The sequence below is a fragment of the Bufo gargarizans genome, chromosome 2 (assembly GCF_014858855.1).
Source record: "Bufo gargarizans isolate SCDJY-AF-19 chromosome 2, ASM1485885v1, whole genome shotgun sequence".
Taxonomy (NCBI): domain Eukaryota; kingdom Metazoa; phylum Chordata; class Amphibia; order Anura; family Bufonidae; genus Bufo; species Bufo gargarizans.
This window is the reverse complement of record NC_058081.1, coordinates 30,319,015-30,339,949: the sequence shown is the minus strand read 5'-3', so window position 1 is coordinate 30,339,949 and position 20,935 is coordinate 30,319,015. Positions and strand designations below refer to the sequence as shown.

The window sequence follows — 20,935 nt, the reverse complement described above, 5'->3', positions numbered from 1 at the left end:
CCCTGCATCCACTGGGGATTTGGACGGTCTAATATGTCCCTTAGCCAAACTCTCAGTGATATATTCTCGCATGGCAGCTCTTTCGGGTTCAGAAAGATTATTAAACCGAAATTTGGGCATTTAGCTCCGGGAATAAGGTTAATAGGGTAATCATACTCTCGATGTGGGGGTAACTCCTGGTCTCCACTTTCAGAGAATACATCAGCAAAATCAGAAATAAAGGAAGGTACAGCTTTAGTGGTTACAACAGAAAGCGACGAGCTAAGACAGTTGTCTATGCAATAATCACTCCAATCAAGAATCTGTCTCGCTTGCCAATCCATGGTAGGGTTATGTTTACTTAACCATGGTAAACCTAGCACCACCGGAGCAGGCAGACCCTCCAGCACAAAACACGAGATGGATTCTTGATGAAAATCACCCACCTTTAAACTGATGTCCTGCACTCTTTGTGAGTGAGTGGAGCGGAATCAATTGCAAACACCGAAATTTTTTTGTCTAATGCTTTTGTCAAACCATGCGTACGAACAAACCGACCATTAACTAGGTTAACCCCTTCCCCACTGTCAATAAACACCATTTCCCACAGTTTTGGAGTCTAGCGCCACCTCGGCCGACAGGACAAATCGGGTACTACCAGTAAATGAAAAAAGTTTTCTGGCTCCCCACCCACACCACCAATAGTACGTTGGGGATTAAACGTTTTTCAATTTGACGCTGAACGTACGGACATATATTCACAAAATCTCCCTTCTTTCCACAACAAAAACTCCCTTCACATGACCAAAGCTCTTGCCAGCAGTCCCAGGAGTAGCTCCTCCTAACTGCATAGGCTCATCACAAGGCGGCTTTCCACCATAAGTGTCATACTTTATATGTCTGCACCTTTATTATCTGTATACAGAGACTTTTATCACTATTACTCACTTTTTGTGTCAACCTATTTATTCCCGTATCCCAGAATCCACTATAAAACAACAGGGGGCAATGGACCACCGTTCTTATCATCGGTGGGAGCCCCAGTGGTTGGACCCCTACCAATCATATCCCTAATGCACATGACTGTTGTGTGTTTTGCATTCCGCAAAACACGGATGGCGTCCGTGTGCGTTTCGCAATTTTGAGGAATGGCGCGGACAGCCATTAATATAACTGCCTATTCTTGTCTGCAAAAAAGGACAAGAATAGGACAGGTTATTTTTTTATTTTTTTGCGGACCACGGACAACCATTAAGGCTGCACTTCTGTGATGGGGGGGTTGCACTTGGGCTACATATGGGGCAGTATGATGGACCTATACATCTGTCTATGGGCTGCTACCAGACACACATCCAGAATACTTGGGATTTATATATATATATTATAGTTATATAAATATCTATAGGTTGCTGCTGCCTCTGAAGACAGGACATGAGCATCTCATCAATGACCTCCTTGCACTGCACCTGCTCCATACAAAAGCCACTAAAGCTATTACCCATCACTTTGCAGGCCGCCCTCTGATTGGCTGTTCCCGCCGTCCATCATAGCGCGCTGAACCAATTCAGTGAATAAAACCTGTCCAATCCCCGCCCCTCTATCTAAAGCTCCTAGCGATTGGTTCTTTCGCCAGTCCGTTAACAGCGTGTTCCTGACTCATTGGACGAGGCGGCCTGCAATCACCTTAGTCCCTCCCTTTTGTCTTTGTCCCCTTCGACGCAGGGCGCTCTCTCCTCATTGGCTCTCCGGGCGTGCCAATCACAAAGTCCACTTCCAGCCCCCTCCTGTCATTGGCCGGCCATAACGCCAAACCGGGAGACAATTGGTTCGCTAGGACGTCAGTCACCACGCAGCTTGTCTCCTCCCCGTTTCCCAGTGTGCCCTGCGCGTCGCGGCCTTGTTCGCGCCTTGAGCCCGCGGAGGAGCCGCTGCTGCTGCCGCCATGTCCGACTATCCCGGAGCCCAGACCGGGAACCGCAAGGACGCGTTCGCTGATGCCGTACAGAGGGCTAGGCAGGTAAGAAAGCGAGAGGACGTGGGCTGTGGAGAGGCTGGAGGCGGCGGAGGAGGAGGGGACGCGGCCGGCGGTGTGCATTGTGTATCCGGCCGGCGCTGTGCCATGTGTATGTCTGCCGGTGCCCGGCGCCGTACATGTGCGGCTTGCACTGTGCACACCTGCAGCCCTGCCACACGATGTGCCTGTCAGGGGCCCCGGGTGCTGATTGTGGGGCCCAGGCTGGCGAGGGGGCACTGCTGGTAAGTCTGCTAATACATAAAGTCCGGATAGAAATAGTGCATGACCTATTGACATCAGAGGGGGCCCCACCACTGGTCTGTAGGGGCCCCACCAATGTCTATCACCACTGCATGTGGTGCCCCTGGATTAAGCCTATGGGGGCACCACATGGGCAGGTGCTGAGGTAGGTGTGCTCATGGAAGTCGGCTATAGAGGGCACCACTGAGCTCTCTGGGTCTGTTCCCTCAGCCGCCCCCCCTCCATGGTGGTGCTCTGACCTGTAGATGCACAGGGGTCAGCAAGCTCCATCTGCTGTGCAACTACTACTCCCAGCATGCTGTGTTCACTTCTATGGGAATCCTGATGGCAGATGATTGAGCGTGCATGCTGGGAGTTGTAGTTTCACAATTGCTGGAGGTTGCAGAGTGTAACGTCAGGGCCCCTTGACTTTAATGGTCCTGAGGCATCTAGAGTGGTGCCAGTGGGAGCGCTTCATCCTAGTGGCTTCAAGAGCGGACGGCACAACCCCCTGGGATCGGCCTGAAATAAAGAACAGGTAAGTACTTACCTCACAGATCCTGCGGTGACATCATGTTGACATGTGACTACTGCAGCGGATCGCTGAGGCCAGTGACTGTTTGCAGTAGACATGACGTCCTCTCTTCAGCCCTGCAGGGAGGACTGCGGCAGTGACGCAGGATGTGTGAGGTAAGTACTTACCCTGGTGATCATCCATGTGTGGAGTCAGTGGTCTGAGCTCGGCCAGTGGGTATGTAGATAATACACCCCTCTGTAGTGCCGCATGAGGCGTTGTCAGGACCCCTTTAATTTGTGGGGGGGTGATTCTTCCAGAGCTATGGGGGCCACCTCTCAGGGGCCCCTGTAAATGTGGGGCAGGAAGCTGACTGGTTGCTCCGATTATTTGCAGAGTTTCTTCCCCTTAAAGGGCTTGTATGGTTTCAGAAAGAAGCCGCCTGGGATCCTTCCGAGCGTTCCTCACCTCACAGACCGCACTTTGTTTACCTGGCTGCAGCGGTGATGTCATGTAGACGATGCGTGACCTTCACCACTGCAGCCAGTCCCTGGCTTTGCTGGTGTAGAACCCCTTTAACAGGCAGTTTTTCTTTGTGGATCAAATGATCGAAGCTGGAAAATCCTCCGTATCCCCTCGGTGTGTGCACTGACGGCAGTGCCGTGTACGGTAAATCCTGCGCTGTGGTGCCAGACGTGTTATGTCGGAGGAGAAGACTTGATGTTTCCAGCACTGCAGTGCTCTAATAGCTGGAAGGCTACCATCTCCATGTCCCCGACGGGCACCTCGCCGGCTCTATGGGGAGTTCTTATTCTCGTCTCTCTCTAACGGATGTTTTGGGTTCAGAATCCGTCCACTGACATGTCGTTCTGGAGCCCGTATTCCCACCTCCATGCACATGGCTGCGTCATGTCGTGATGTGCTCGGTTCCTGTGCAGCTAATGGCGGCCATTGACCTGCCCGTATGTGAGTGAATATCTGAGCACCATCGGGTCCTGAGGTTTTCTGGATTATCGGCCGTCATCCCCCTCATACACTGCAGTGAAGGTAGTAAATGTATAGGACGGTTATCTGTAGTAAGCGTGCAGTGCCGTCAGCCGGAGGAGGTCGGGTCACTGCCGGGCAGTACGTCTTTATCCCCTGTCTGAAGGATAGGGCCTTACTGTTAATTGGGGGTGCTGTGCCCCTCATCTGATGGAGTGGCAGGTTGGCTATGTGCCATGCTTCTCCCTTCACTCCGTTTAAAGGGGTTCTTCGAGAATAAAGACAATGAAAATACATATTACTTTATTATAAATATATTCCCAAATACCTTTCATTAGTAGTAATGGCTTGTTTTTGTCTTTGGAGCAATCATCAGGGGAAACAAAATGGCCGCTGTCCTGTTAGCGCACACAAAACCTGTCCTAATCACACAGGAGAACAAGTTACTTCAGTACACTAAGCTAAAGAGCTGCCTCATCCTCCTCGCTGCTCTGCTTGTCAGGGATTGGGGTCCTGAATACTGTTTAATATGATCTTTAGTTGAATCTCTGGGGAATGAAGTTTGAGGAGACATGAAGGACAGAGAGGAGGTGGAGATGTGTGTGTAATGAGCAGCAGCTCTTGTATGCAGTGTCCGTTACCACAGTCTGTCCTTCCTCCCTGTCCCCTCATCTATTCTTACAGAAATTCAGCTGAAGATCTTATCTGTATTCAGGATCATAATCCCTGACAAGCAGAGAGGAGGATGAGGCGGCTCTTTAGCTCCGTGTTCTGAAGTAAATTGTCCTGCTGACGGGTTTTGTGTGTACTAATAAAACGACGGCCAGCTTTTTTTTTTTTTTTTTTTTTTTTTTTTTTTTCCCTCTCCTGATTGCTCCCCAGACAAAACGATCCATTATAACTATATAACTTAAAATAAAGTAAGTGGCTGTCGTTGTAGCCCCAGCCTGAAAGACGCACAGAAGGGAAGGCGTCTGTCAGCAAATTTGTAGCTATGAAACTGGCTGACCTGTTCACCGTGCAATGGTAACGCCCCTGTTGCTCCTAGAAGCTCATTTGCATATATTAAAACACAATTTTTCTCAGCAACGTGGGCACATATGAACATGGGACCAACACAGATACCATCAGCTGCCAAGCGCACATGTAACAGGCACAAATCTGCTGACAGATGCCCTTTAAAGTTGTCAACTTCCCGTTGCCATAGCAGCATGATGCCGTGCCAGGCATTGTACCTGCAGCGTCAAGGGTATGTGTAGGGCTGAGCAATGTTTTTGCGATTCTAGAGCCCCACCGTCGTGTTTTTGTGATGGAAAGCCTTGCACAGGCTGCGCTGATACAGCAGGAGCCCGGCGCTCACTCTAACTGGGCTAAATGGCTGTAACGAAGAACTCCAACCCTGGCCGTTAAACTCCCTAGATGCTGCAGTTAACAGTGACTGCAGCGTCTAGGCCATTAAGGAGTGCGCTGATGCACTGCCATGGCTGCTGAGGGTCTAATACAGACCCCCAGGCCTGCCATGACACTGTCTACTACAAGATAAAGCCTAATGGACTGCCCTAGTGGAACTAAAAAAAAATAAAGTAATTGAATTATAAAAAAAATAAAAATTATGAAAGCAATTTTTCCGTAAGTTTTATTCATTTAAGTTCTAAAAAAAAAAAATCATATCTTTATCATACACACAGCTACGTTGGCTGATAAATTAATGAATGCGGCGGTGTGAGATGGGCTGTTACCGTGGAAAAAATCTTTGTATTTGCTATAGAGGTAATTGTATTGATGCATAGAATAAAAATAACACAATGATTATACCGCACTGTGATAACCTCCCCCCCCCCCCCCCCCCCCCCAAATTCATCCTGGGGAAAAAAATGGCTAAGGCTAGATGCCCACGGCCATTGTTTGTTTCCGTTCTGTGTTTAGTTTTTTGCAGATAGGATGCGGACCCATTCATTCCAATGGGTCCACAAAAAAAGCGACAGCACACAGTTCCGTAACCCTGCAAAAAAATAGAACATGTCCTATTCTTGTCTGTTTGTTTTAGGCATTGTTACAATGGATCCGCCCAAAAAAAAAAAAAAAATGGCATACGGATGTAATCTTATTTTTTATTTTTTTCCTGCGGACTGCAAAACGTATACGGTCGTTAAATTGTAAATGAGTTCTTATTTTTCAGCAAAATTACCTAGCCTTAAATATGGTGTAAGACTGCGATTGGTCGGGATGCAGCCGATCAGCCCTTAAACTGGCCGATCGCGGGTGGGTGCTTGTGACAGCGGCAGATGATCATTTGCACTTGAACTATCACCCTGTACGCTGACCACTGCTGAAAAAATCCAACATGACATTTTGGGCAGATATCCTGGAATGATGGTCCGTCTTTCTTCTGGTGTTTATGGGCGGCTACGCGGTCTTCTGTAGGACCCAGTGTCCGGTCACACAGCGCTGGACGTCATTGCCGCTCTTCTGCTTCTTCCACTTGTGTTGATTTTTGTTACTTTTTGGATCCATCTTGTCAGATAGAATAGTGAGGAACCAGCCCTGGGTGACATGGCTTCAGACTGCGACAAAACGGACCAAAAATACGGCAACTGCTGGCTACTTACTGACGCTGCGCAGCGCTCCCTCACTGACAGAGTAAGGCTACTTTCACACTAGCGCTTGATCGGATCCGTTCTGAACGGATCCGATCATATTAATGCAGACGGAGGCTCCGTTCAGTACGGATCCGTCTGCATTAATAACTTAGAAAATTTTCTAAGTGCGCAAGATGCCTGAGCGGATCCGTTCAGACTTTCAATGTAAAGTCAATGGGGGATGGATCCGCTTGAAGATTGAGCCATATGGTGACCTCTTCAAGCGGATCCGTTCCCATTGACTTACATTGTAAGTCTGACCGGATCCGCTCGCCTCCGCACGGCCAGGCGGACAGCTGAACGCTGCAAGCAGCGTTCAGCTGTCCGCCTGTCCGTGCGGAGGCGAGTGGAGCGGAGGCTGAACGCCGCCAGACTGATGCAGTCTGAGCGGATCCGCTCCATTCAGACTGCATCAGGGCTGGACGGAGGCGTTCGGGTCCGCTCGTGAGCCCCTTCAAACGGAGCTCACGAGCGGACCGACGAACGCTAGTGTGAAACTAGCCTAATGCTGGTCAGCAGGGGTCCTGTGATGGATCTGCATCCCCGACCAGAGCTCATGTCAGCTGGATGACTGCACAGAATAGGGGACGTGGATCCGATTCACCCCGTTCTATATTGATGTCCTTTCTGTGATCAGCACCCACTGTGCGGTGAATGAGGTAGTCTGTATCATCGAGCCTTATCGAAGGGTGAATTCGCACAGCCGTATGTACTTTGTGGTTTGCAAAACGCGGGTCTGTAAAAAAAATATATATATAGATGGCGTGCCCATGTGTATGATTCATGGTTTCGTAGAATATAATGTGCATGAGGGAACGACCCCCCCCCCCCATCACGGACAGAAATGGTGCGCGCCTCTGTGGGGTCTCCAATGGTCTGTAGAAAACCAGCGATATGTGAGTGGTCCATGGATACCATGGAAACCCTCTGATGCTCCGTGCTGAGCTTCCTCTGTGACTACAAGGCCATGCTCACAATTCTGGTCCTCTGGGCGTGTTTTTTATTTTTTTTTTCTCGCTGCTATTACAGCCAGCTTTATGGCTGCGGAGAGCTCCTTAATGACACCTTACTGTGTGACCGCACTCATAAAGACGCGCCGGGTACATGACCGTGCGAGGCTCACAGTAGTGGGATTATGAGGTGGACGTACAATCGTCAGCTGGACATATGTACGGGGGCTCCTGACTTTCCATTAATGGCAGGTGTCTGGGGGAGAATCGGACTCAATCCGTTTGCGTCTGAGGTGTGATCGCTCAGACAGAGCATGCTGATTTCTCCAACGCTGCTTCGGTATCCTCATGTCAACCCTTCTTGCCTGTGCTCTCCCTTTTAACCTTGCTTTTTATGCCAGTCTTAGGGGCCCTCCACAAATTCTAGAGATAAGCGTTCACAGCGATTATATGGCGGTGTAAATGTGCCGCCGATGAACAAGCAAAACGTTTGCTTGGCGGGTAGTTGAATAGTTTGTGCACATACAAACATGATCATTTACCGACGGCAGATCGTGCTGCGTAAAGATGATCTGCTGCCGGCAAACAGTCAGTCAGTACGGAGGAGAGCGATGGCAATAGTGGTTGCTTCTCCCCATACTGTGGAGGAGATCGCTGCATGTAAAAGCAAAAGTAAAAATGGGTGTAGGGAAGGTGGTTCATTTCGATCCCAGCTCTGTGTATAGGTTATGATTTAAGGAGCAGATCTTGTTATAATGGCGCAGTTATGTGTTTGGTAGTAACGTCTTCCCTCTTCTAAACAGATTGCAGCAAAAATTGGCGGTGAAGCCACCGGAGGCGTTAACAACACCCAGGAATTTAATTTTGGTGGTCAGAAAAGGCAGTTAGAAGATGGAGGTAAGAAGGCAACGCAGTGAAGGTCGGGGTAGGATGGGTGAATCAGCCGCTCGTGCGTCCTTACTGACCGGCAGAAGGATCCTGCCTCACTCTGACCGGATTCTACCTTTTTTCTTTCCCCCCCACCAGACCAACCAGAGTGCAAAAAAATGGCAACACAAAGTGAACGTGAGTTATCTTTACTTCTGGAGCGTTCTTGGTTTCTATATCTTCTTGGTTTACTGTACGGGCGTTGCGCCCATCTTGGTCCTGTTTCACACTTGCGTTGTTTTGATTTTGCACGTCGGGATGCATCTTTCGTTAGGATGCGGTTGTGTGAAAACGAAATGCGTTGAAAGTCAATGGGTGACAGATCCTAAAAAACGGATCCGTTACCATTGACTTGGGCTACTTTCACACCAGCGTTTTTGCTGGATCCATCATGGGTCAGCAAAAACGCTTCCGTCATAATAATACAACCGTCTGCATCCGTCCTGAATTAATCCGGGTGTATTATCTCAATGGGGGAAGGATCAGTTTTCTTTTGTATTCGAGAAAACGGATTTGCCACAATCGACTTGCATTGTGAGTCATGACGGATCAGTCTTGCTCCGCACCACACACTGCTTGAAGTGTTATTCTGTCCGCGATGGGAATGCAACCAAGCGGAATGCATTCTGGTGTATTCTATTTCGTTCCGTTTTGTCCCCATTGTCAATGCAATGGTGACAAAACGGAAACGGTTTCCCCCCCACTATTGAGATCCTCTGCTGAATCTAAATAGCGGAAAAGGGGAAAGCACAGATGTGAAAGTAGCCTTAGATTATGACTGGACACAAAATCCCAGCTTGCCGTTGGTTTGTGTCCGGTCACCAAACAGAATGCTGACAGAACAGAAGGCATCCTGAACGGATCTCTTTCCATTCAGAATGCATTTAGGACTAAACGGAACCATCCACAACGCAAGTGTGAATCAGGCCTTATACAATGGCGTAACACATGAATGGGTCTGTAGTAGTTCCCTCTGCGCGACCGGCAGTGTCTGGTAACGTTTATTCTCAGCCGGATGCCATCACTTGCAATAGCGAGAAACCCCATGTAAAAGGGCTTTCTCATTAAGACAAATTATCCCCAATTGTTCCCCGATGATCATGAGAACTGGGGGCCCTTGCTCCCCCCATTTGAATGGAGCTGCACACATGTATGGAGCTGCCAGAGATAGCCGAGCGCAGCTTCTTTGCTATCTTTGGCAGTCCCGTAGAGTTGACTTGAGCAGTGGGCATGCATGTGTGACCTCCGCTCCTTTCAAGTGGAGGAGCATAGGCATTCTCGTGATCAATGGGGGGGGGGGGTTCAGTGTTCGGACCCCTGCCAGTCGCACTTAACCCCCTTTAACTTGTCTGGAGGTCCGATTTTTCTCAGATGTGGCCACCCCGCGGCGGTGGTGATTCTCGCGGTTCGCCTAGTCCTTGCTGCTGGATTCTGTGTGTACGGCTCCTGGATCGGCACTTCCTCTGCACTGATATCAACATCCATCGTTGGCGGCATACATGACGGCTGCAGCCGATCGGACTGCACCAGTGACCTGCTCCCCTTGTCATGTGATGCGAGCGGGTCACCGTTGCGCACTGTGGCTGCAGCCGTCGTCTCGCTCTCATTTGATGGATTGCCCCTGATATCACACATTCGGGCTGGGGCGAGGCTAGCTGCAGTGTTTTTCACTAGGATGATTGACAGCCGCCCCTCTGTATTTTTGTGTTTCAGCGATCGCCCCACCTCTTACTCCAGTACATCAACCTCGGTAAGTTTTCCACCTTTCTTCTCCTTTGTGTCTTTCCTTGTGCTTGGTTGTAACCACACACTTTGTACGGCTGCAGGTCCTCGTCGATGACTGAAGAGTATCGTGTGCCTGACGGCATGGTGGGACTGAGTAAGTGTTTTAATGCCTTCACCTTGTGTAATACGGTAAGGGATGACGAGGAGACTGACGAACCATCTTCACTTTCAGTCATTGGCCGCGGAGGAGAGCAAATAAACAAGATCCAGCAAGAGTCGGGATGTAAAGTTCAGATCTCCCCAGGTGAGAAGACCGCATGTCCCTTTACCCTCCTCTGGGGCAGGATCACAACCAATTGGTGCCTAGAGGGGTTGCTCATATCCCCTGCACATTTGGATAGGATATGCTCTGTCCGACCGCTCGGGAGCCTTGGCAGTGATTGTCGACCTGTGTGGTTCTGTAGGATTGATGCTCAAGTGGTATAGGCCGATAAATACTAATAAGACCTCTCTTCTGTTGCAGACAGTGGAGGACTCCCGGACAGGGTTGTGTCACTAACTGGCTCCCAAGAAGCTGTGCAGTAAGTAAATGCCTCCTCTAAGGATTACTCACTGAACTGTATCCATTAGATGTTTACTGAGGGGGCTTATCCTCAGGATAGGTCATCAATATCTGATTGGTGGGGGTCCTACTCCAGTGAGCGCTGTGACCTCTTCAGCCATGACATGTTCATTGGTCACATGGCCTCTGTGTAGTGATGAGCGGACTGGTTCATCCGCCTTGGATGAACCTGGTTCGTTCATCTTAACTCCTTTTCCCTATCTCCTCCAATATGGCCATTACTCGCGCCATTATTGTGAGTAGCCGCACATGCATTACTGTATTACCCTGGATTTGTGGCGCGTGCCGGAGTCATTAATGAATCTGGGTTCGTGATGTAAGAGCTTCAGTTCATTCCAGCTTCTCTCTCATGTTTAACTTTTTTTTTTTTTCCCCCTGAAGAAAGGCAAAGATGATGCTGGATGATATAGTAGCTCGGGGTCGTGGAGGACCACCCGGCCAGTTCCACGACAGTGCCAATGGACAGAACGGTTCCTTACAAGAGATCATGATCCCTGCTGGCAAAGCAGGTCTCATTATCGGGAAGGGGGGAGAAACGATCAAACAGCTACAAGTAAGTGAAGTCTGACGGGCGGTGCCTGTGACTTGCAGATAGGTTCGCTTATGATGTAAACCCATATTTGTTTCTCTCCCTGTCCAGGAACGTGCAGGAGTCAAGATGATCCTTATACAAGATGGCTCACAGGGCACAAATGTTGATAAACCTCTGCGTATTGTAGGAGAGCCCTTCAAAGTGCAGGTAGGTTTCCAGGAATTGAAGCGATCGCTGTATGCTGTCTTTTTACTGCTGCTCTTGTCATATATGTAGGGCAGCGGCACGACGACTAGACTCCAGGGAATCTGATGTCTTTTAATAGGACACGGGCATGAATTAAAGGGGTATTCCCATCTCAGATCGCTAGGATATGCCCCCATTGTCTGATAGGTGCGGGTCCCACCGCTGTAGCCTGCACCTACGAGAACAAAGCTGGGAGCGCTGTAGCTGGAGGACCCCGGATTTCCCGGGGACCGTCCACCAAGTGCTGCTCCCATAGAAGTGAATGGGAGAGCACCGCGCATGCGCGGCCCATGCTTCCATTCATTTCTATGGGGCAGGCGACAATAGCTGAGCCAGCGTTCGGCTATTTTTGGCGGCCCCATTGAAATGAATGGAGGGCGGCTGCGCATCAGCAGTGCGCCCTCCATTCATTTCCCGGCCCTGTTCTCATGGTAGGTGCGGGTCCCAGCTCTGGGACCCGCACCTATCAGACAATGGGGAGCATATCCTAGCGATATGCCCCCATTGTCTGAGATGGGAAAACCCCTTTAAGCTCCTGCATGTATGGTTATATTGTCCTGCTTCTCAGCACCATGCTAGGACTGGGCTGTCTTGCTTTGCCTCCTTTTATATTGCTACTAGTGCTGTTTCTTATGCCACGATATAGTGCGGGGCACTTATTCCCAACCAATCCTGGTTAAGGGAAAGGTGTTATCTGTATAATGGTAAGATTTAGACATTCCCATCTAATGCCACAGCTATGTTTATGTTCCTCTGCAGCAAGCCTGTGAGATGGTCATGGATCTCTTACGAGAACGAGATCAGGCGAATTTCGGTGACAGAAATGAGTATGGCTCCCGAGGAGGAGGAGGTGGTGGCGGTGGTGGTGGTGGAGGAGGAGGAGGAGGCGGCGGCGGCATAGATGTAAGACGTGGGCACAGCCGGCTGGGTGGTCAGTGCACTGTGTGAAAGGTTTCAGGCATTGACTTTTTCTTCCATGCAGGTTCCAGTTCCCCGACACTCAGTTGGGGTTGTGATAGGGCGGAATGGAGAAATGATCAAAAAAATTCAGAATGACGCTGGAGTCAGGATACAGTTTAAACAAGGTGGGAATCCAATCTGCTTCAGACCAAGTATCTTTAAATGTGTTTTGTAAAAGCCTCTGTTTCATTCTGGATATTATCCCCTTTAAAGGGCATCTGTCAGCAGATTTGTACCTATGAACCTGGCTGACCTGTTGGATGCGCGATTGGCAGCTGAAGTCGCCTGTGTTGGTCCCATGTACATATGTGCTCGCCTTGCTGAGAAATAAATCTAATATATGCAAACGAGCCTCTAGGAGAAACGGGGGTTGCCCTTACACCTCGAGTCTCCGCTCTGCTGTGCCCTCTGCACTTTGACAGGGCAATGTGTGTTTTTGCTGCCTAGTCCTGTCCTTTAAAGTGGAGAGGGTGCAGTGGCTGCTTGGTGGGCCATGCCTCGCATGCCACTGTGACAGGCCTGGGAGCTGTTAGTAGGCCCCAAGCTGCCATAGCAAATGATCAGAACCATGCAGGACATTTGCAGGGCTCTGATCAGAGGACAGATGTTGACAGCTGGAGCCATCTCTGATTCCAGTCATTGCCAGCGGGTGTCTGCTATATTATACAGCCGGCACCTGCTGCAGGTGAGCCCACTCCACTCAACCGGTTGATGCATATGACATACAGGTACCTTATGTATTAAGTGGGTAATTAATGAATACTTGTCAGTCACGAAATCCTGTGCATGAAGATTTAATGAACTTATGAAATGTCCTCCTTTCCAGATGATGGGTCCGGCCCTGATAAGATTGCACACATTATGGGTCCCCCAGATAGATGTGATCACGCAGCCAGGATAATCGGTGACCTGTTGCAGAGTTTGAGAGTAAGTACAGGCATAATGGAAGTCATTTTAAAGGAGCTGAGCAGATTGATCTATGGGTTTATGGGAAAGGATTTAGTAAAACTTGTATTTTGTTAATTTAATTCCTACTCTTTCTGGGCATTGAAGTACATGTGGCGGTCCGATCAGTGATTGACAGCTCTCCCTCTTTGTGTATACAGAGAGCTGTCAATCACTGATGGGACCGCCTCCCGGACTGCAAAGCCCAGAATGATCACAAATATAAATTAATAAATTACAGGTTTTACTGAATCTCTATAATAATTTATATATAAATCGGCTCCTCCTGGTATAACATGCTCAGACACCATATTCAACGTGACAGGTTCCCTTTAATTACTACATGTGCTTATTGTCCTCTTGCTTTCCTCTTTGTAGAGTGGTCCACCAGGACCTCAAGGCCCTGGCATGCCACCTGGTGGCAGAGGAAGGGGCCGAGGGCAAGGGCCATGGGGACCTCCCGGAGGAGAAATGACCTTTTCCATACCCACTCATAAATGTGGTCTAGTTATTGGTAGAGGTGAGTTGCTGGTTGCGAATAGCTGTCGGTTATCTCCATATTATTTTTTTTAATCAGATCATTTGTATTGCTTTTTTTAAGAAAATTTGTTATACAAGTACAACAATACCCCACACACACCCCAAAGCAGGACCACTTAGAAGACGCAAGTTATAGTCCATAACTGTAGTTAAGTCCATCCAAAAGCATCGTAGTCCATTCTTCTGAAACTTGGTATAGGACATCTGAGAACCGCAATTCAAAAGTACCCCACCTAGTGCACCAACGCAAGCATACCCCAATCATACCCTATCCGTACACTATTACACACTCATACGCACACCCCATCCATCCCTGACACATCAGTCACCCTCCACTAACATACATTAGGACAAATTATAATGAGAGATCCACGAGGACCAAATCGCCTCAAATATTTTAAAATACACATATTCCTCTAGCCTAATCAGTGTATGCACCCTATCCACTACTTCTTGAATCGCAGGAACTAGCTCATCGATCCAGTGAGACGCTATACATTTCCTTGCTTAATATAGTATTCTCATCACCGCCACCTTGTTCATCATGTGCCTAGGCACTTTCACAAAGCCGAGTAAGCACGTCAGTGGGCTAACCTCCAGACTAATGCGAAACACCTTATTTATAAGTTCCACTATTCCAACCCAATACCTCCTCAAGCGCGGGCAGTTCCACATAAAGTGAATCAAGTCTGCACTCGCAATATTACAGCGTAGGCATACATCGTCCACAGGTTATCTCCATGTTAAAGTGGCTTCCTGGGAGTTTAGTATTGGTGACCTACACTCGGGATCAATCAATATCGTATGTCAGACATCTGGCGCTGCGTCGTCCGCACGGTGCTGTACGTTGTAGTTAGTGTGCTTGTAATTGGTAACGCCCAGGACTGTTCACTTTCCCTAGGACTTAGCTGTGCCTAGGTCATGTGACTAATGAACGTGACGTCACTGGCCTAGGAACAGGCCTCCTCCTCAGTATTAACCTCTGAAAACCCCTCTAGTATTCTTTCAGGCTCTCTCCTCTTCCATTTCTCTTTTTAAACCGTTCCTTTGTGTCTCCAGGCGGTGAAAACGTGAAGGCAATTAACCAACAGACTGGGGCATTTGTGGAGATCTCGCGGCAGCCGCCACCCAACGGCGACCCGAACTTCAAAATGTTCATTATCCGCGGCTCACCCCAACAGATTGACCATGCCAAACAGCTTATCGAAGAGAAGATTGAGGTGGGTCATGGAGCGGTGCACAAGTGGTGCTTACCCTGCTCTTCCCAGAATTTCAGCATGAGCAGTAAGGAATGCAGATCAGCTCTGGTATAGAGCCGGCTGAGCGCTTTACGGTGCAGTATTTTACATTCTTCGTGGATATTGACCGCACTTGCCCTGGTCAGTAATCTGGCAATAATGGAGCCCATGTGGTTCCCCGCACTGCTTACTACTGACCTTTTCTAAATGATACCTTTAAAGTGCAATCTGCAGAAGTTCCCTTCAGTTTAGTTTACACCAGGCATGTCCAAACTGCAGCCCTCCAGCTGTTCCAAAACTACAACTCCCAGCATGCCCTAATAGCTGTAAGCTATCTAGGCATGCTGGGAGTTGTAGTTTTGGAACAGCTGGAGGGCCGCAGTTTGGACATGCCTGGTTTACACCTATTTACTGTAGTCTTCTCTAAGACTCACCTGACCATAAGACAGCCTATGTTTTAGAAGTGACAAAATCAGAAAATTATTTTATTAGACTTCAGGTCATACAGAAAAATTTAGAACTTGTCTCTTCTGATCAGAGTTCTTCCTGCAGTGCTGCACTGATACCTGATGTCACACAGCGTCAGGTCATAGTGCGCGCTTACAGTAGGGCATCGTATGGAGCAAAAATAGTAATATTGTAAATTTATTTCCCCCCCACAGGGTCCCTTGTGTCCGATTGGTCCCGGCCCTCCTGGTCCAGCTGGCCCCATGGGTCCATTTAACCCAGGTCCTTATCCGCCTGGACCCCCAGGAGCTCCACCACAGTAAGTTCTCTTGGTCAATTACATTTTGTATACTGTATTTTTCCCTCCTGTGTCTTTACAGGATGCTTCAGCTTCACTGAGGTTCTGCGGACAAAAACAATACTGGGCAGGTTTAAAACTGCACTTTTGGTTCAGGGCATGGGTGTTATTTTATTCTCAAAGGGCAGGCTATGCTTCAGTTTATGCACGGCTGGTAGCTGCACAAGAGACCTACACCTATCTGAGGATATACCACCAATGTCTCAGATAATACAACCCTTTTAAAGTGGCCAAATTTTCTGTGTCTTACTTCTGATCTCTAACTTCCTTTCAGTCCGGGCCCTCCGCCGCCTCCACCTCCTCAACAGTACCCCCCACACGGTTGGGGCAGCACGTATCCCCAGTGGGGGCAGCCTCCAGCCCCTCACGACCCCAGTAAGTCTTAGATTGTGTGGTATATTTCACTAGACGTCCTAATGATCAATCCATACTTTCCACAGGCGTGTCTTATGGGCTGACCATTCCTAAGTGATTGTTGGGTGTTTGTTTTAGACTACATGTATTTTTCCTACTACTTCACAGCAAAACCTCCTGCCCCCACAGACCCCAGTGCCGCCTGGGCCGCTTACTACTCGCACTACTACCAACAGCCACCTGCTCCTGTCCCCGGGCAGCCCCCTGCCGTCCCTGTTCCTCCACCTCAAGGAGAGCCTCCTCAGCAGCCCCCTCCTGCCAGCCAGCCCGACTACACAAAGGCTTGGGAGGAATATTACAAGAAGATGGGTGAGACATTGTATTGTAATTGCTGTACTGCAAAGTAGGAGCAGAATGTCTATCTGTAGCAAATAGACGCAGCGGTGTGCACCTGTATAATACTTCTATTGTCTTCCTCCAGGTCAGCAGACGGCTCAGCCCACAGGACAGCCGGATTACACAAAGGCCTGGGAAGAATATTACAAGAAACAAGGTACGGAGCCCGTGCTGAGCGCCTCTTTCTCCACGTAACATTTGAATCTACTAATGTTTCTATGTACTTGCAGCCCAAGCAGCAGCAGCTCCTGGTGCTCCTGTGGCAGCCACAGCGGCAGCTGCCACCGCAGCAGTGGCGTCAGCTGTTCCACCAACAGCACAACCAGATTACAGTGCGGCATGGGCAGAATATTATAGGCAGCAGGCAGCATACTATGGACAGGCACCAGGAGCGCCACCCACGCAGCCTCCTCCGGCACAGCCGGGGCCACAGGTCAGTCCCACGGAAGGGTTATGGTCCTTCTCCTCCCCCCTTAATCCGACATGTATAACTGCTATGCACGGCTGACCTCCTATGCTCTGCTTTCTTCCAGGCCCAGTGAATGTCACCACTTGCCGTCACTCATTGCCAGTCTGGAGATGGGAGCCTCTGTTGCTGACCTCAGTGAGGGGAGAAGCTGTTTGAGAAGTCCCCTAGTTGTATTTTTATTTTATTTTTTTTAGGACATTTTCCTGTTTTGTCCTTCATCCTTTATCAGTTTTTCATCTTGGCCCCCGTGGAAGTCCATTCAGTGACAGGGCAGGTTCTAGACATTAGGACTAATCTGAGTGCCTCCCGTCCACTCACCCCCAGCAGTTACAAAACACGGTTTTATTCACTGGAGCTGCCTGTGAGTAATTAAATATATCTATTATTTTTTATGTAAGGAGATTATCCCCCCCTCCCCCGATGTCCCCGTGCTTTTAGTTGGTTGAACATTCCCTGGTGACATCCCCCATGCTGTCTGCTGGTCCCACACCTGCAGCTGGGGCCTTGTGAAGTGCGCCGGTCCCGCCCGCAAATGGGGGGGTCGTGATGTGTTTTGTCTGTTCAGAGACATGGAAACTGTACGCTGAGTTTTTACTTTTTATTGCCTGTTTTTAACTTCACAATAAACAATGACAAAACTCTCCCGACTTCGCTCTCTGCTCTGTTCTTCCATCATCTGGTTTTGTCGTCCAGCTGGATTTTTCTTTTTCCTGTTCGTGTTTCTTGTGATGAATTCTATGCTGTGATTTGCAACGGCTAGGAATCACAATAAATCTGTGAAAGAAAATGGTCTTGGTCGTGTCTACATGGTTCACTGTTCAACTTGTACAGGTGCAATCAGGGACGGAGTAAGAGCAAACCAGTCTGCACTGTACTGATCCTGAGTTATATCCTGTATTATACTCCAGAGCTGCACTCACTATTCTGCTGGTGCAGTCACTGTACAAACATTACATTACTTATCCTGTACGGATCCTGAGTTACATCCTGTATTATACTCCTGAGCTGCACTCACTATTCTGCTGGTGGGGTCACTGTGTACATACATTACTTATCCTGTACGGATCCTGAGTTACATACTGTATTATACTCCAGAGCTGCACTCACTATTCTGCTGGTGCAGTCACTGTGTACATACATTACTTATCCTGTACTGATCCTGAGTTACATCCTGTATTATACTCCAGAGCTTCACTCACTATTCTGCTGGTGGAGTCACTGTGTACATACATTACTTATCCTGAGTTACATCCTGTATTCTACTCCAGAGCTGCACTCACTATTCTGCTGGTGGACGGTGTACGTACATTACTTATTTTGCATAGATCTTTGTTCTCCTGTTTTCCAGTACATTTATATTGGGTTAAAAATTAGAACTTGTTTGCAAAGCAAGAAGTCCTCATCCGCCTTTGTGAATGTGAAGTAAAATGGTTACAGCTCTTGGTGGACAGGGAGGAAAAAATGAAGCTAATTAATGGCACTAAGTGGTTATCCAATAAAAATTATTTCAGGCAGCTCGGTCCCATAGAAGCGAATGAACAGATGTGCACTCCTCCCGTCAGAGCAGACAATTAGTGTCCACCGCTTGAACCTTCTGTGAGCATAGATTTAATAGTTTGTTGGGAGAGCGCATTTAAACATGAATACACCCACCGGAATGAGTAATAAGGTAGTAATACAGAGTAACCATGTAACAGCAGCATAAAAACCCAGGATAGCTAGAGATATTACAGGAGTAATAAAAGTGATGAGGTAGTAGTATATTGGTTATGGGGTTAGTACTACAGTAACATGGATACAGTGGTACTTCAGTAGTAATAGTGATGGGGTGGTAATATACAGGTTATGGGATTTTATTACTACAGTGATCTACAGGCTTGATACTGCAATAACATGGATACAATGCTATATAGCAGGGATGCTCAACCTGTGGCCCTCTAGCTGTTGTAAAACTACAACTCCCACCATGCCTAGCTGTAGGTTGTCTGGTCATGCTGGGAGTTGTAGTTTTGCAACCACTGGAGGGCTGCCAGTTGAGCATCCCTGATGTATAGGAATAATAGTGACTAGGTGGTAATATACAGGTTACGGTGTTAGTACTGTAGTTACATGGATACTGATATTAGTGTTGCCACCCAGCCGGTGGCCCTGCTGATGTCGGTAATAATAGCCTGTATTTTCCTATGCTCTTCCATTGTGGAGCGCTCATTAGTACTGCCTTGGACCCACTACCTAGGGTTGGGCGATAACTTAATATCGTGGGAATATTTTTGATAAGTTATAAAATTTATAGAAGCGAAAAAAACACTTGTTACATGGTATGGGGGCAGCCCCCCCACAAAAAAATATAACAATGCCACCCTACAGTAATGTTTTGTTGATCATGTATGGGGGAGTGGGGTGGGACTCATTCCCTGGCTGCTATTTTAATGTGTGTGTGTGTGTGTGTGTATATATATATATATATATATATATAATCCATCATCACTGTCAAATAGACATACCTTTTATTCAGGGCCGACAGCTGTAATTATAATCTATATAAGGGCCTTTCTCTCCCCACAGGCTAAGTTGTGAATTCTGTGGGTCTCAGATTAACTTGAGACTTTTCCACCACACGCTCCTATCCTGCGCAGCTCGGTGGCCTCGCCAGTCATCTGATTCTGATGTAGGTGAGCGAGGAGAAGCCAAGAGCGGCCGCTGCGGGCAGAAATTGGTATACAATCGTGCAGGGGTATACGGCTGGGGACGCAGATTTTGAAGCGGTCAGCGCACATGACCGCTTCTATGATGTGTCAAAATACAGCGGTTATCCGGAAACGCTGATATTGCCATATATCACTATTTCTTAATACCGAGATATATTGGTCTTGGCGGTATATCTCCCAACCCTACCTCACCTCATCCATTGACTGGAAGCAGCAAGACCTGCGAAACATCACCCTGGAGCACAGGTTTTTTATTTGTACAAGCAGAGAAGGTGGCATTATTTATACCGGGGGGCATTCTAAATACTAGGGCCTCTAATGGGGGCATTAATACTGGAAGCCACATTATGACATAGCGATATGATTTATTTTCAATTTCATTCTCCACAACAGCATTACCATGAGAGATAAACCTCCTCTAACCAGGTAGGGACAGGAAAATAAATTATACTCTCCTCAGTGTCTTTCTGTCCCTTCCAGGTGAGAAGAGGTCTGCTCCGGTCATTAGGCAGACTGGAGTGTCTTTTTTGTTTCCCTGTTATTTTGCCTACGGCTCATTTTCTATTTGGGCTCACATAAAGGCAGAGGTAAATGGTTTGGGGCAAAGAAAATTGTTAATTTCTAATGATAATTTGTTTTCCTTTAGTCATAACAGCAGCACAAATGGGGTTAATCACCCCCCCCCCCCCCCCCCAATGGACTGGTAGGACCGTCAGAATTATTAACGAGCCCAAGTAAATCATGCAATTAAACAAATACCCCCTATAAAGGAGGGATCCACCCCAGCCCACTGTGTTGTAGCAAGAAAAAAACTAACTAAATGTACTAGGGTGGGATCTTTGTGTGCTGCTGTTAGGACCAAGTAAAAAAAAAAAAAAAATTATCGTTAGAAATGAACAATTCCCTTACGTCTCACCAGCAGCACAGATGGGGAGATAGCAAGAATAAAGTATAGTCTGCCCAAAGGCTGAGTACTCAGCTAATCTAGCATCCAATCTATAATGGGAGATTAATGTTGATTCAGAGCACCAGGAGGCAGACTCCTCTAGGCAAAAGAAGTGGCTACGGCCCTAGTAGAATGGGCCTTCACGAACCCTGGAGGGTCCAGATATTGGGAAACAAAGGCTTCCTAATAGCCTCCTTAATCC

At 48.1% G+C, this 20,935-nt stretch overlaps 1 protein-coding gene across 2 annotated transcripts; it reads left to right on the top strand.

Moving 5' to 3' along the window:
• The first annotated feature begins 1,848 nt into the window (after positions 1 to 1,848).
• On the top strand, positions 1,849 to 17,720 carry LOC122927149 (KH-type splicing regulatory protein). 2 transcript variants are annotated; one of them, XM_044278745.1, is made up of 20 exons: positions 1,849 to 1,996; positions 8,124 to 8,217; positions 8,347 to 8,385; positions 9,961 to 9,997; positions 10,074 to 10,126; positions 10,205 to 10,276; positions 10,496 to 10,553; positions 10,976 to 11,147; positions 11,235 to 11,333; positions 12,132 to 12,275; positions 12,355 to 12,457; positions 13,159 to 13,259; positions 13,656 to 13,797; positions 14,877 to 15,037; positions 15,718 to 15,821; positions 16,135 to 16,235; positions 16,404 to 16,583; positions 16,696 to 16,767; positions 16,841 to 17,043; positions 17,144 to 17,720. In XM_044278745.1, the coding sequence occupies exons 1-20, from the start codon at positions 1,922 to 1,924 to the stop codon at positions 17,150 to 17,152; spliced, it is 2,019 nt and encodes a 672-aa protein (XP_044134680.1). In that variant the 5' UTR covers positions 1,849 to 1,921; the 3' UTR covers positions 17,153 to 17,720. The 2 variants fall into 2 exon arrangements, with proteins under 2 accessions (XP_044134680.1, XP_044134679.1); XM_044278744.1 differs by having other exon boundaries at positions 16,383 to 16,583.
• The last annotated feature ends 3,215 nt before the right edge of the window (positions 17,721 to 20,935 follow it).

Bases quoted from the DNA above. Each gene is read 5' to 3' on its own strand.
- LOC122927149 (XM_044278744.1), top strand. From the start codon at position 1,922: ATGTCCGACTATCCCGGAGCCCAGACCGGGAACCGCAAGGACGCGTTC. The intron at 8,386-9,960 runs GTGAGTTATCTT...TTTGTGTTTCAG, and splicing joins AATGGCAACACAAAGTGAAC to CGATCGCCCCACCTCTTACT. The intron at 10,277-10,495 runs GTGAGAAGACCG...CTTCTGTTGCAG, and splicing joins TAAAGTTCAGATCTCCCCAG to ACAGTGGAGGACTCCCGGAC.